The 15199-nt window shown below is 37.3% G+C and overlaps 1 protein-coding gene across 2 annotated transcripts; it reads left to right on the top strand.

The window, feature by feature from the left end:
- The first annotated feature begins 862 nt into the window (after positions 1–862).
- Positions 863–14606, top strand: LOC121251955 (regulator of nonsense transcripts UPF2). 2 transcript variants are annotated; one of them, XM_041151416.1, is made up of 18 exons: positions 863–1057; positions 1712–1802; positions 2102–2189; positions 2548–2750; positions 2973–3317; positions 3626–3730; positions 3979–4106; positions 5141–5317; positions 5518–5599; positions 6089–6382; positions 6488–6685; positions 6908–7009; positions 7503–7754; positions 7852–8070; positions 9158–9328; positions 11258–11443; positions 12724–13191; positions 13676–14606. In XM_041151416.1, exons 1-18 carry the CDS (start codon positions 1047–1049, stop codon positions 14180–14182), a joined length of 3627 nt encoding a protein of 1208 aa, XP_041007350.1. In that variant the 5' UTR covers positions 863–1046; the 3' UTR covers positions 14183–14606. The 2 variants fall into 2 exon arrangements, with proteins under 2 accessions (XP_041007350.1, XP_041007418.1); XM_041151484.1 differs by having other exon boundaries at positions 863–1065.
- Positions 14607–15199: the final 593 nt, after the last annotated feature.

Here is a 15199-nt window from a genome sequence, read left to right as displayed (position 1 = left end):
TTACTTTCACATTGATTTTTCTAGCACATTTAGATAAAAATCACAGGTTTCTTTGGTTTTATTTTTTCTAAGAACAACAGGTTTTTCAGTTTAGTGAATCTAGATCTAGTAGACTACATTTTTACTAAGAGATCAATCCTCTAAACTTTGGTTGGTGCTAAACTTTTGGGTTGCAGCAGAGTTTTATTTCTTGTGTGAAAGTGAATAAAAAAGTTTCAACTTCTTTTTCACCCTTCTCTCTCGCTCTGTGTGGTTGTCAATGTAGATCGCAGAGAGAGAGATGAGAGAGAAACTGAAAGGAAGAGGAAAACCCAAAAGAAGAAAATCGAGCAAAGGAAGCCCTTAAGAATGCGACCGAAATAGGAGTACTAGTCTAAAGTTACACCCACGATAAACAAAGTGAACTTCTTATATGTTCCCTTTCTATACCTCACTAGTTTGAAGTTTTTTTCTTTTGTAATTCGATCAAACTTTTAATATTCTACATGACATTTCACTATTTGTGGGGGATCTATCATTTGGATTAATTGATAACACCTTAATTTCTTACTAAGAAAATTAAGAACCAAATCCCCTCCCTATGTAAAAAGAAAAAAATAAATAAAAAATATGGTGGATCCCGATAGAAATACGAGCCCTCGAACCTTTTTTATACTGAAGTATGTACCTAGCCCAATCTTCATTATGGGCCCAATCTTAGTACCTCTTCTGGGCTAAAAATTCAGGCCTTATATTGAAACCCCAAAACGTATTCACCGGTGCCCAACCCTTATGCGACTCGAGCTTTGATTTGGGTTCCACAATTCTATTTCTCCCCAACTCAATCTCAACTCTTGGGCTCGGTCATCTCTCTCTCTCTCTCTCTCTCTCTCCCTGCTGTGTTATTCACTGTGTAGTGCCTTCGTTGCCCTTCGTGCGCTACTTCGTTGAAATCCCGCATCAGTTAAAACCCTAACTTCACCACCTGCGAGCATAGGCACGCAGAACGACACGGGCGCTCATATATACGCCTATTCTCATTATATTCAGGCCAGATCCGGTTGTGAATGTCATACCCGTACATAGGTTTCTTCTTCTTCTTCCTTCATGTCAAATTGATGTAATTTTGTAGTTTCTGACTAATTTAATGCCATTAGAATCGTGTTCATGCTCGGTTACCGTATCGGGAATTTCGTAACCATGAGTCAAATTTGATGAATAATCTTGTGGTTTGGTCGAATTGGTTCTAATTTAACCGTGCATCATGCGATTCATGTTGAAATAACAATACTACGCAATATGTTCTGAATTATAGAACTTATTTCCTGAAGGGATTTAATAATGAAAAATGACCTCAACCAGCCTTCGCTTAAAGGGAGAAAACTCTCTCTTTTGTGTTTTTTTAGGACTTCAATTTCTCGTATGGTTATTCTACGTATTCCGATGGTTTCTAGATTTTATTCTTTGTTCCTTGATTCTAATGTCTTGTATGCATTATTAAGTTCAAATATGCGGTTGTTAAACTCTTTTTATTTATGGATTATTGGTTTATTATGTGGTCATAGTTTGGTAGACGGAACTGTTTAAAGAGGAGATTTTGATGTGAGGTTGCTATGCACAGTTGGTACTTTTTTTATTATTTAATTTGTGGCACAGTATATGTTGCACTTGGTTTTTTCTCATGGTTGTCCTGAAGCTACGCTGCTTAATTCTTTGATTCCTTGTTATTTAGGATTATAGTCATTGATACAAATAAGAAGATGGATCACCATGAGGATGAATGCCGTGCTGGAGCTGAAAATCACAGCAAGCAAGATGATGAGGTGAGATTGGTGTATCTGTTACTGAAAGCGATTCATTGGCTTGGCTATCTAGGCACAGAATTAATTTGAAATAGCGAAGTCTCCATAGACCATGCATTCACCCGTCAGAGTCACAAAAACCTGGTCCGCATGATGAAATTCATTCTAGTTTGTCTGAGTCAGTTTCTGTCCTCTCAATGTCAGATTACTGTCAGAGTCACGAAAAGTTGGTGCATGCTTATTTTCATTTCCTTTGTACACATTGGATAAGCATTTCTGAAAATGAATTCTCAAGGCTAATATTTTCCTTTTGGTTGCAGGAAGCTGTTGCCCATCTTGAGGAAATTAAGAAATCAATGGAGGCAAAAATGGCTCTTCGTCAAAGCAATTTGAATCCTGAAAGGCCTGGTTAGTAGATTTTGCAAGAATTTCAAAGTTCACTATGCAAATTATTTATTGACTTTTCGCATAGAAGTATTTAAATCTTTGAGGAAAAGCAAAACATTTGATAATATCTTACGTAATTTATGCATAACAACACAGCAAGAATGGAAGAAACGTGGCCTATAAATACTTCTGATAATACTATGCTCATAAGTGACATTTTGAAACAGTCAAGAACTTGGGTGATTTTGTTTGATGGAGTGAGTTTTTGGATTTTAGTCAAGAACTGCTGGAGAGAATCTATAGCGCTTCTAAATTATTATGCTTTTAAATTACTGATATGCATGACATCGCTAATGCTTTTAAATTATTATGCTTTTAGATTCAGGATTTCTTAGGACATTGGACTCCAGCATTAAACGTAATACGGCAGTTATAAAAAAGCTAAAGCAGATAAATGAAGAGCAGCGTGAAGGTCTGATGGAAGAGTTGCGGAGTGTCAACCTAAGCAAATTTGTCAGCGAAGCAGTTACAGCTATTTGTGATGCCAAGCTTAGAACGTCAGACATACAAGCAGCGGTGCAGGTACTATTGTACTAATTATCTTGAGGCTTTTTTAATTTTATATTCCTACATATTATAGTGGGTTTCTTGTTTGAGATGGCATGGACCGTGTATATCCATGTGTGAAAACTTTATTAAAATTATTTGCTGTATATATGATCTAATTGCACGGATGCTTAGCAATAAATTATGTGTTTTACCTGTTCTTCTGCACTCAATCTGACCCTTGTCTATTTTTCAAAGATCTGTTCTTTGCTTCATCAAAGGTACAAAGATTTCTCACCAAGCCTGATTCAAGGGCTCTTGAAGGTATTTTTTCCTGGAAAGTCTGGGGATGATTTGGATGCAGACAGGAACTTGAAGGCCATGAAAAAGCGCAGCACACTGAAACTCCTTTTGGAACTTTACTTTGTTGGAGTTATAGAAGACAGTGGCATTTTCATGAATATCATTAAGGATCTCACTAGCTTAGAACATTTAAAGGACAGGGATACTACTCAGACTAATTTGACCCTTCTTGCTAGTTTTGCTCGACAAGGAAGAATTTTCCTGGGACTTCCACTCTCTGGACAAGAGATTCATGAAGAGGTAATGCTTATCGCCGGCCTTTTACATAACTTGGTGCTTCTTATCACTCTTATCAGTGTCACCATTCCAGTGTTGTTTATGGTTTTTCATTCATATTAGTAATTTATTGCTGTCAAATTAGAAGTGACGGTATATTTTCTATTCATAATTATTATTTAAATTGGTTCTTATCTCAGAGGTTCTATCAGTGTAATTGTTAACTTGCCTGTCTTATTTGTGTTCATTTTTTGGCATTTTCTTTTGGTGTTAAGGGATACTTTTCTAGTGTTGTTTTGTTCTGTAGTTACTCTACTAACACTGCACTGCAGTTTTTCAAGGGCCTTAACGTCACAGCCGATCAAAAGAAGTTCTTCAGGAAGGCATTCCATACATATTATGATGCTGCAGCTGAACTACTTCAGTCTGAGCATGCTGTAAGACTCGATATTATTCAAGTCACTTCTATTCTTTTGTGGGTTGGGTGCTGAGTTTTGAACTTCTTGTTTTTCTTGTTTTAGATCCTGGTGGCACTCTGTGTACATGGGCTATGCCTATTTCATTCATATCAATATAATTTACTTCTTACGTATTAAAAAAAAAAAAAAAAAAGATCCTGTTGGCACTTATTTGGGCAAAGAATTTATTTTATTTTTTACAAATTTTCCTACTTTATTTTTTACAGTCCCTCAATCAAATGGAGCATGAAAACGCTAAGATCCTCAGTGCTAGAGGAGAGCTCAATGATGAAAATGCCGCTACATATGAAAAGCTACGAAAATCTTATGATATTTTGTACCGCAATGTCTCATCGTAAGTTAATTATGATCATGTAGTCTCTGTTGCATCCATTCTGCTGGTGACAAGGATTTGGGTTCAAGATTTCATATTTTTCTTGTTTTTTAATATTCTGTTGTTCTTTACCTATCAAAGATGTTTGTTGTTATTCATTTTCTTCTTTAATTTTTTGTTTTTTTTTTTGTTTCTAGTTTTGTGTATGCCATCAACAGCCACTCAACATTTTAAGACATTTATAACATGGATGCTAGTGCAGTGGTGGTGGGATGGTTTTAGAATTATTAGTTGAAAAAATGCACTTATGGACCTAATTTCATTTTTTTGACATTGTTTGTAATTTTGCATCAACAGTACCTTGACTGGAAGTTTTGAAATCCCTTGATCTATCGACACCTAATAATATGAATGGCTGTTGAGGTGTAAAACTGTTCTGTTCATACCTGCTTGTAGAGTAGGATCATTTGCTCTGTGGACACAACCAATGAGCTGTAGGTAGAGCACAAAATATGAATAGCTGTTGAGGAGGTGTATTCTGTAGATATTGACTGAATGTCTTGTTTAAACATGGGACAAGATGCAACGATTCAAGTTGATGGTAATTCTCTTGCTGATGCAATTTCTAGTTTGCACTATTGCTTTAATTCTTTGCCTTATTCTTCACTTAAATCACAAGTCACAGACTCATTTGAGCTCTAGTATGTTGGTCAAGAAGGTTTAAGTGGTTCTTGAGTTTAGAATATTTGCTGCCTGGGATCATGTTATATTCTTACTGCTTCTGACAATGGTGTGATAGCTAAAATTTCTGCAGCTGGTGAATAGAGCTCAAAATAGGTGGCTATTGAATAATTTGGTAGTATGGATAAAACAATGCTGCAGCACTAGAGCGAAGCCTTGTGCAGCATGCCTACGGACATCTGCTATTTTGCTATATCCCTTCATAAATACTTGCTTGAATGTTCTTGGTTGCGTGGTCTCTCCACTTGCATCATGTCAACCTAACAACTTATTTCTTTTTTCTCCAGTTAGTGTCTGAATTATTCCTTTTGCAGTTTAGCAGAAGCACTTGATATGCAGCCTCCAGCAATGCCAGAGGATGGTCACACAACTAGGGTTACTACTGGGGAGGGTGCTTCACCTCCTGCTTCTGGGAAAGATTCTTCTGTTCTAGAAGCTATATGGGATGATGAAGATACCAGGGCTTTCTATGAATGCTTACCTGATCTTAGGTTTGTCTTGGTCTGATAATATATGTGGATTAATAGTCACTTTTAAATTATTATATTAATTTTGCCACTTGGTTCAATGTGTTAATCATTATTATATATGTGTATGTGCTGTGCGTGTATTATTTATCAATTTGATGGTAGTTACTTGAAAGCAAAATTTTCTAATTCGAAAAGTTTCTAAGACATGAAATCTCTTTCAGAGCATTTGTACCAGCAGTATTATTGGGAGAAGCAGATCCCAAAGCAAATGAGCCATCCATGAAGACGCAGGAGCAACATACTGTAAGAAACCATTGCTTTGAATTATTATTGAAGGCTCTAGTTATTTTCTGAGTTAGCTATAGTATTCTCAAAATTAATCTTTCTTCTATCCAATGATCAGAGAACATTTGGGGAAATTCTTAGCAGTTTGTGACATGATTTTTTCAAAGCTGCTGTTTTGTTATACCTTCTTTTTTTTTTTTTTAAATGATAAAATTCCCCCCAAACCCCCCCCCTCTCCCCAGGGGGGCAGTAAACACCAAACACGACCCTGCCCGCTAGAACCATGTGTCCGGTAATCCAAAGGAACTACTTGTGCAGAATCGAACCTAGGATGTTTGAATCTACAACTCATCTTAACCCAGACCTTTGAGCACTAGGCCGCACCCCACCCACATTTGTTTAAGCTATTGATTATCATATATAATTTCTTAAAATTAAGCTTTAGGGGGTCAGTTGAATCTTTTTGTGGAAATGCTATCTTACATGAAAGTTTGATTCTTTTATAAGGAACCGACACCTGAATCAGACCAAGATCAACAAGCCACCCAAGATGCAGCAGAAGTTTCTTCAGACTCTGGTGCTTTGCAGGAGGGAAAAAACATAGATAAAGGAAAGGACAAGGAGGAAAAAGATAAGGAAAAGATTAAAGATTCGGACAAAGAGAAAGGAAAAGAAAAGGATGCAGATAAAAAGGGAGAAAATGAAAAGGATAAACTAAAAGGTCTTGAAGGAACAAATTTGGAGGCTTTATTACAGAGGCTCCCAGGTTGCGTGAGCCGTGATCTTATCGATCAACTGACTGTAATCATATCTCTGTTTCTTAAAGCTTTCTTGCACTAGTTCCAAGTTTCATATTTTGGTATTGGAGCCTTTGCAATGAACATCTCGTTGTTTATTTACTTTCAGGTGGAATTTTGCTATTTAAATTCAAAGTCAAATCGGAAAAAACTTGTAAGGGGGTTGTTTAATGTCCCACGGACATCTCTGGAACTTCTACCGTACTACTCACGCATGGTTGCCACACTGTCAACTTGTATGAAGGATGTCTCTTCCATGCTTTTACAGATGTTGGAGGAGGAATTTAACTTTTTAATTAATAAAAAGGTAAAATCTCTCATATCAATATGTGTTTCCTTTTAACTTTCCAGCTCTCTAGAATGTAATTACTTCCTGTGTACGTGGGCATTGCCTAGTTTCATTTGATTCAATAAAGATTCTTACTTATAAAAATAAATAAAGAGAAGAGGCTAGTTATCTCTTATGTTTTGTTGCTTATGTATTTGTTTTCATTTCATTAATTATTCATGATTTTTAAATTTCCTGCAGGATCAAATGAACATCGAAACAAAAATAAGGAATATTAGGTTTATTGGAGAACTCTGCAAGTTTAAAATTGCACCAGCTGGCCTTGTTTTTAGCTGTTTGAAGGTATGTGAGTGGTAGCTAGTTAATATTTATGTATTTGTTAGCAACTTTGATTGTTATTGAGGAAAAAAGGTATTTAAGACTAGTGTGGGAAAGTCTGTTATACTCAAAAATTGCTTTACCTGTGATGGTTGATGTATTTTGTGGGTCCTATATGTCTTTTGGTGCAAAAAGGTACAAGAAACTAAGGAGATATTTTACCATGCAGTCAACTATGGAGATATATTTTGCACGTTTCATTTAACTTCTACTGGTTGATCGAACTGGTTGATCGAAATTTAATTGAAAGGGGATTTTCTCTTTCTGGGCAGTTGAAAGAGGAATTTAGTAGTTTATATTATATGTTAAGATTTGAGATAAATATCTTCTATTGAGGTTGAGACCTTGGTTCATGTGACTGGTTATCAAGTGATGCTTTCTCTTCTTACCTGGCCCATAATATGATTGCTCATCAAAAGATTACATTTGCTTGCATTGTGCCCTCTGTTCTCACCAGGCTTGTCTAGATGATTTCACTCACCACAACATTGATGTTGCTTGCAATCTTCTTGAGACATGTGGCCGTTTTCTCTATCGGTCACCTGAAACTACAATACGGATGGCTAACATGTTGGAAATATTGATGCGCTTGAAAAATGTCAAAAATCTGGATCCTCGCCATAGCACTCTTGTAGAAAATGCTTACTACCTTTGCAAACCACCTGAAAGATCTGCACGAGTCGCAAAAGTTCGTCCTCCATTACATCAGGTGCCCCCCAACCTCTCTCTCTCTCTCTCTCTCTCTTCTATTTATCTTGTTTTATATTCAAAAGCTGAATCAATATTTTGGTTGATATTTTTGCCAGTATATTAGGAAATTACTATTTTCAGATCTTGATAAGACCACCATTGAGCATGTCCTGAGGCAACTTCGCAAATTGCCATGGAGTGATTGTGAGCCATACCTTTTAAAATGCTTTATGAAGGTTTACAAGGGGAAGTATGGTCAGATTCACTTAATTGCTTCTCTCACTGCTGGTTTGAGTCGCTATCATGATGAATTTGCTGTGGCTGTTGTTGATGAGGTTCGTCAACTCAGATTGCTCTTGACAAGCATTTCTTATTTTATGTCTGTTTTGCTTACAAGGTTGTTCTTTCAACGTACATCATGTAGAATGCTTTAGTTGTAGAAAATGCTTGTCTAGGGAAGATTAAGCCCATTGGGATGCACTCTTTATATTCTGGAAGTAAAAAAGAAACAATAAATCTCAACTGGTATGTACAATTTTAAGTCAGCATAAATACAAGGGTCAAAAACTGTTAGAATAATTAGAAGTTTTAGTTGACTAGCATTTAAAAAAAAAAAAAAAAAACTGGAGCTTTTGCTTTTTATCCTTGCTGTACTGAGACCTGTGCATAAAACCTGGAAAGTGCTGTTGGTTATTTAGGAAACTCGGCATGGCAATTTTAGAAAGGCTTTTTATTACCCGTTCAAGATCTATTTGATTCTTGTGATGATGAACTAAAATGTAAGGCCATGTTTGGTTACACAGATTTTTTTTTTCAAAATCTCAAAAAAATCCAAATCAATCCAAACATCTGTAAATCTTGAAAAACTTTTCTATTTCAAGTTTTAAACTTTTCATCCAATCATTTCCCAAACATAAAAATAAATACAACTTTTACAAACTCCAAAATAAAAGTACTCTTAAAAAATTATATTAAGACAACTTTTCAACTCTACCTGTCTACTTTCACAAGCTTCAGCCTCCAATACAAAATTTGTTTTCAAAATAAAGTTTTATTCAAAATTTTCTCTCATCTTTCCCAAAACTCAAACTCAAAAAAAATTCTCAAAATGACTGATTTGTGGTCTACTATTGAGCTCTCTGTTGGGCAAATGAAGGTTTCCCTTGATAACTATTTGAGTCGAGGCCTATTACTGCAAAATCAAAGCGGCCTTCCTTAACAGCCCCTCCCCACAGGGCCCCCAGAAAGGACGGAAAAAAAGGAAAATCAAAAGAATGATTCGCACAAATTCTCTTACATGTACTTATAAAAAAAAAAAAAAACAAATTCTCTTACATGCATGTCGTGTATGTGTTTTGCAGGCATTCCTCTGTATTTAGTTCACTTTCTATTGATAATTCAATGATGATTACTTTAATTCAGGTTTTGGAGGAGATTAGGGTGGGGCTAGAATTAAATGACTATGGGATGCAACAAAGACGCATTGCCCACATGCGATTCTTAGGGGAGCTATACAATTATGAGCATGTAGATTCATCTGTTATTTTTGACACACTTTATTTGATTCTTGTCTTCGGCCATGGCACTCCAGAGGTATGGAGTTATTTTTTTATTTATTTCTGTGAACATCTATCCAAAGCTTCCTTTTTTTCCGTAAGATATGTGAGTTTTTTAGTGACAATGGTTTTGAAAATAGGTGTGGCTTTCTTTACACTACTTTCATCAATATTTATGCAAACATGCATTCACAAGACTTGTGGTTGTTCACGCATTTTTATTCAACTTATAGACATGCACAAGACTCATCTTCCAGTTCCGTTACTAGGTGCACTAGTTTTTGTAAATGGGTATCTTTCTCTCTCTCTCTCTCTTTTTTTTTTTATAAGTAATCGATAATATTATTAATAAAGATAGGCAAAGTCCAAGTACACAAGATGATATACAAGAGATAAGACCTATCTAGGTCAAAGTAAGGGAAGCTAGAAAGTCATGAAAATTCAGGCCATTAAAATCTAAAACAATGACCCATAGAAATAAAGTACAAAAAAATAGAGTTCTAAGTTCCTCCGGTGACCGCTCTTTGTTTTCGAAAGTCCAATCATTGCGCTCTTGCCATATACACCACATAATACAAGTCGAGATAATTTTCCACACCGCCTTGATTTGTTGAACTCCTTTCGGAAGTGTCCAGCTGGCCAATAGATCAACCACAGTTGCAGGCATAACAAAGAATAACTCTACTTGGCTAAAGACTTTCACCCATAAGGCTCTAGTTGTCTCGCAATGGAACAAGAGGTGTTCTACTGTCTCGCCAGATCTCTTGCACATGCAACACCAGTCTAGTATGACTATCTGGCGCTTCCTCAGGTTGCCAGTTGTCAGAATCTTCCCCAATGCTGCTGTCCATGTAAAGAAGACCGTTTTCTCCTCCATGGGAACTGAATATTTGCAGCTTGGGAAATGGACTTATAGAAGGATTGAACTGAGAAGATGCCCTTACCTGCGGGAGTCCACCACCTCCTTATCAGCTTGCTGTCTATTTGGCTTCACAGAATTATTATGCTGAAAAAAGCCTCAAAGATGTCCACTTCCCAATCTTGCGCCGCCTACCAAATGTGACGTTCCACTGCACTTGGTCTCCTGATAGAAACATGAGGTCCTCAATGGACGCTTCCTGATTGCGGGCCACTTGGAAAACAGCTGGAAATGCATCCTTTAGAGCCTCATTCCCACACCATATGTCCCTCCAAAACTTAATTCGGGGCCCCTCCCCAACACCAATTTAGAATGGCTAATAAAATCCCCCACCCACGCCTAATGGGTATCTTTCTTATATGGATTTGAGAAATCTTTGGTGAATGGCATGCTTTAAGAATGAGCAATTGTACATAATGCCATTGTCTGTAGACATGAAAATGAGTCTTGGATCATGCAACTCCCAAGAACCTAAACCCGAGAACATGGTTTATATGTACTTTTGATTTTTTTTTACTAGGAACTCCAGATATCAAGTAAACGCAACATTTTGTATACCTGGCTAAACCCCAGCCCCCTGTAACACACTCATAGTAAGGGAATGCTTCTTTGAATTAATATCACTCAAATTATTTTTCTTTGCTTGCTGCAAAGTTATGGAATGAAGTGAAATGCTTTTATATTTCTCCAAACACAAGTCAGACATAGGTGACTAGAGGTGCCAGTTCCTTGTATGTCTGAATAGACGTGCCATCGTCTGACATTCTTTTCCAGTGGGTGAGTGACCTAATCATAATTATATCAACATTTATGTTTACTCATCAATATATATATATATATCAACATTTATGCATCCAAAAAGTTGCTTATGGATTAGTTGCATCGGAGAAGCTGCTCACTAAACTTAAACCTGATCATGTCTTTGCACGCCCTTGACTATGTAACTCATGGATAAAAGGCCAGTATATTTTACATAGCATATTAATGTTTCTGATTACTTTTGTCAGACATGGATAACATATTAATTGATTTTTTTAATGCTATTAGCAAGATTCACTAGATCCACCAGAAGATTGTTTCCGCATCAGGATGGTTACTACTCTTCTCGAAACCTGTGGGCACTACTTTGACAGAGGCTCTTCCAAGAGGAAACTTGATAGATTCTTAGTACATTTCCAGAGGTATATTCTCAGCAAAGGTGCACTGCCTCTGGATATTGAATTTGACTTACAGGTCAGTCATACAGCTTTTTATTTATTCCCCTACTTCTATAGTTCTTGAGTATTTTGGGGTATTAGCCAATCAGAATCTATATTTATTGTTAATTCAGTAAGCTTTCTAGCAGTCAGTTTGAAAGAGTGTGCAAAAGGCTTGGGAAGGGGTGGTAATGGTTTAAATTTTATGTAAATTGGAAATGACCAATGGTTAGCACAGAACAGGGATGAAAAGTCCGAAGTTCCACACTTTTTTATGTAGTAGGAAAACCACAGCCAAACTCTGCCCATTTGCTGTCAAGTTTGTTTGGGGGTTGGTGGTAAGGGATGTTCCTCTGGGATATGATTCTAGAGGCTCAACGAATAGAGTAGGACAAAGTTGTGCCTTGCTTGAGGCTGAGGAATCATTGAAACCTACCAAGAGCTGCTGCAACAAGATTGGATCTGCCAACCTTTTCTTTTTATTGATAGAGTAAGAATGGTGGTGGGGATAAGACTGGATCTGCCAACTTTGTCTCCATAGGTATAAGCAATTCTTGTGCTGATTTGTTGAAAGCCCACTTCCCCTTAGGTTAATGAAATTTCACTCTGTTTTGGCTGGGATGAGGAAGTTTATGCCTTTTGTGTATGTGTGAGGGATTTGACTTGCCCCAATGTTGTCAAGTTGAGATCATAGTGTTTATGTTGAGCAACTATCAAATTACAGAATGGGAAACTTTGAATGTTGCATCTTTAAATCTCTAGATCTCCTTCACTCCATTGTGAGATTCTGAGTGTCCTGTAGAACAACTTTTTCAGTCAAGTTGGGTTGGTTTGGGTTTAATTAGAAGGTTAATAGACCCCTTTGCCAGTTGTAGAGGGTTATATGGCAACCCATAAATTGTAGTAGAATGCAAGATGGTTTCTTTTTCTCCATTGTGATGTATTTGGAGGAAAAAGAATGATTGGAGTTTTTGAGGATTGCAAGCGGACGATGGAAGAATTCAAAACTTTCTTTTTCAATACTCCCTTCTTTTGGGCTTCTTGTATAGATTTTAATGGATGGAGCTTCATAATTTTCTTGTCTCTTTTTATATTTCTAGTTAGATGTTCCTCTTGCATACTTCGTCTGTACTCAGGCTGCACTCTTTGCGTATTGATAAAATCTTCAATCATTCGCTTATTAATAAAGATACTTATAAAAAAATAAAATAAATAAATAAATAAAAGGATCTGTTATATGTTCTTTGCACACGCTTATCAGATTTTTTCAAGCTCCATTTATATCACGGTAAGGTCCTAAAATTGTAGCATTTGCAGGACTTATTTGCTGAACTAAGGCCTAACATGGCTAGATACTCTTCCATTGAGGAAGCGAATGCAGCTGTAATAGAACTTGAGGAGCATGAACATAGTGTTTCTGCTGACAAGGCCAATAGCGAGAAGTACTCTGACTCAGAAAATCCTTCAAGCAGGACTACTTCCAATGCCAACTCAGTGAATGGAAAGAGCATTGGGAATGGCACCGAGGAAAATGGTAGAGTGCATGAAGACATTGGGGACAGTGATAGTGATTCAGGGAGTGGCAGTATAGATCCTGAAGGACATGAAGAGGAAGAGCTGGATGAGGAGCATCCTGATGATGGCTCTGATAGTGAAGATGAGGATGATGATGACGGGGTTGGACCTGCTTCTGATGAAGATGAAGTTCATGTTAGGCAGAAAGTCACGGAGGTGGACCCACAGGAAGAAGCCAATTTTATGCAGGAGCTTAAGGCTGTAGTGCAGGTATGATTTAGAACCTTTCTTATTCATATTTGCTGGTGCCTCGTCCATGCAATATTTAGTTATACTTCTCAACTTGAATTAGATTCTTTAGTATTTCTTGGAAGATATTGTTTGGAACTTAATTGGAATGCTACGATTTATGGGCAATATTCTTAAATTTGTTTTGTGGTGGAGACCCAATTTTCTGTGAAGAATTCAATATGATATTTTGAAACAATAGTTGGATGATGCTCTATCACTGATCACACATACCTGTGTGGCATACCTATAGTTTGAAACAAGGCAGAGGGTGAGTAATGACCTCAGCACTTGATTCACATGGAATGGAATTATGACCGCTGTAATCACTAAATTCTGCTTCTTATGCTGATGCTGGCATTTCAAAATCTTTCAAATTGGTAGTAGTTTCACTTATAAATTGGCATAAGGGCGAAGGGTTCTAATTGGTTAATTTTTATCTCTCTTATCTTAAACTTGGGTGCAGGAGAGCATGGAACAGCGACGTCAAGAGTTGCGAGGTCGACCTGCATTGAATATGATGATACCAATGAATGTGTTTGAGGGGTCCACAAAGGATCATCATGGAAAGGGGGGTGTTGTCGGGGAGAGTGGTGATGAGGTATTGGATGAGGAGGCCGGAGGAAGCAAGGAGGTTCAGGTGAAAGTTCTTGTGAAGCGTGGTAACAAGCAACAAACAAAGCAGATGTACATCCCTCGGGATAGTTCACTCGTGCAGAGCACAAAACAGAAAGAAGCAGCTGAGCTTGAAGAGAAACAAGACATCAAAAGGCTGGTATTGGAGTATAATGACAGAGAAGAAGAAGAGCTTAATGGATTGGGTACCCAAACAATGAACTGGTCACATGGTGCGGGCAACAGAGGTTCCAGCCGTGGCAACACTTGGGATGGAACTGGTACTAGGGCTAGTGGATCACGTCATCGGCATCATAATTACTCAGGCAGTGGACTCTATTACAGCAGAAAAAAGTGAGAATTTTGTGTCACAGTGCTACAAAGTTGGCACTCTTTTCATGAGCTTCAAGAATTCTGCAAATGTGGTTCATCGATCACAAACATCATTCGATGCTCCTATGCAATGGTGAAGATCCCATGCATATTTGTGCTAGCCTCTGCCTTTTCTCTCGATATATATGGCAAGGATTAAATCAGACTTCTTATCAGAAGGTAGTGCTTGTGGGGAGTGAAGATATACACGCACACGAAAAAAAGAAGAAAGAAATGCCTGACTTAAAAAAAGCTGGGATATGAAGTTGCAGGTATGATTTGTGAAGTGTAGCGATTTGAAAATACCTTTGGAACTGTTCTGTAATTACATCTGAAGCATCTTTGACCAAAACTCCGCGTTTGTATATTTGTGAATATGTAAGGGACTCGATGACTAATTTGCTGTGCTATTGTTCTGAGAGTAGTAATACTAATATTATATGTATGTATGTATGTATGTATGCACACGCTAGTTGCTTTTGTTGTTTTTGAGACTATGGATGATCCGAAGTGTGAACAACGATCAGGTCAGCATGAGTCACAGGACGAATAAAATATGGTAAGCCAAACTGTGTTAATCCCTAATGGCTTAGTTTTGAATCATCTGAGCACAACGTAAATACTTGAAACTGAGAATGTAGAACATCAGGGAGCGCATACTGCCTGTTAGCCAGGCCTGCATAATTACCTTTCGAAGGCTTTTAACGATTTGAAGAAATTAAGCGGTTATGGCCAATTTAAGAATCATTACAGCCGTGTTTTGAGCAAAATTCTTGCTGAAAGGCTTGTTCGTTTGTTTTTGCTTTAACATTGTTTCCTTGCTTTTCTGAAGTTTGAGATGGGTCTAATCCGCATCCACTCAATCATAAATATGGCTGCGACTTAGCCAAATTTGCTAAATGATTTGGTTCATCGTGCAATTCTGAATCTTCTGATCCTGTCTGGTATTAATTCAAGTTAAACGTAAAGTTAACATATAATATATCACTTTTCTTTTAGCTCG

This window comes from Juglans microcarpa x Juglans regia, chromosome 1D, assembly GCF_004785595.1.
Source record: "Juglans microcarpa x Juglans regia isolate MS1-56 chromosome 1D, Jm3101_v1.0, whole genome shotgun sequence".
In the NCBI taxonomy this organism is placed as follows: Eukaryota; Viridiplantae; Streptophyta; class Magnoliopsida; order Fagales; family Juglandaceae; genus Juglans; species Juglans microcarpa x Juglans regia.
The sequence above is the reverse complement of the archived record's forward strand: the minus strand, read 5'-3'. Positions and strand labels throughout refer to the sequence as shown.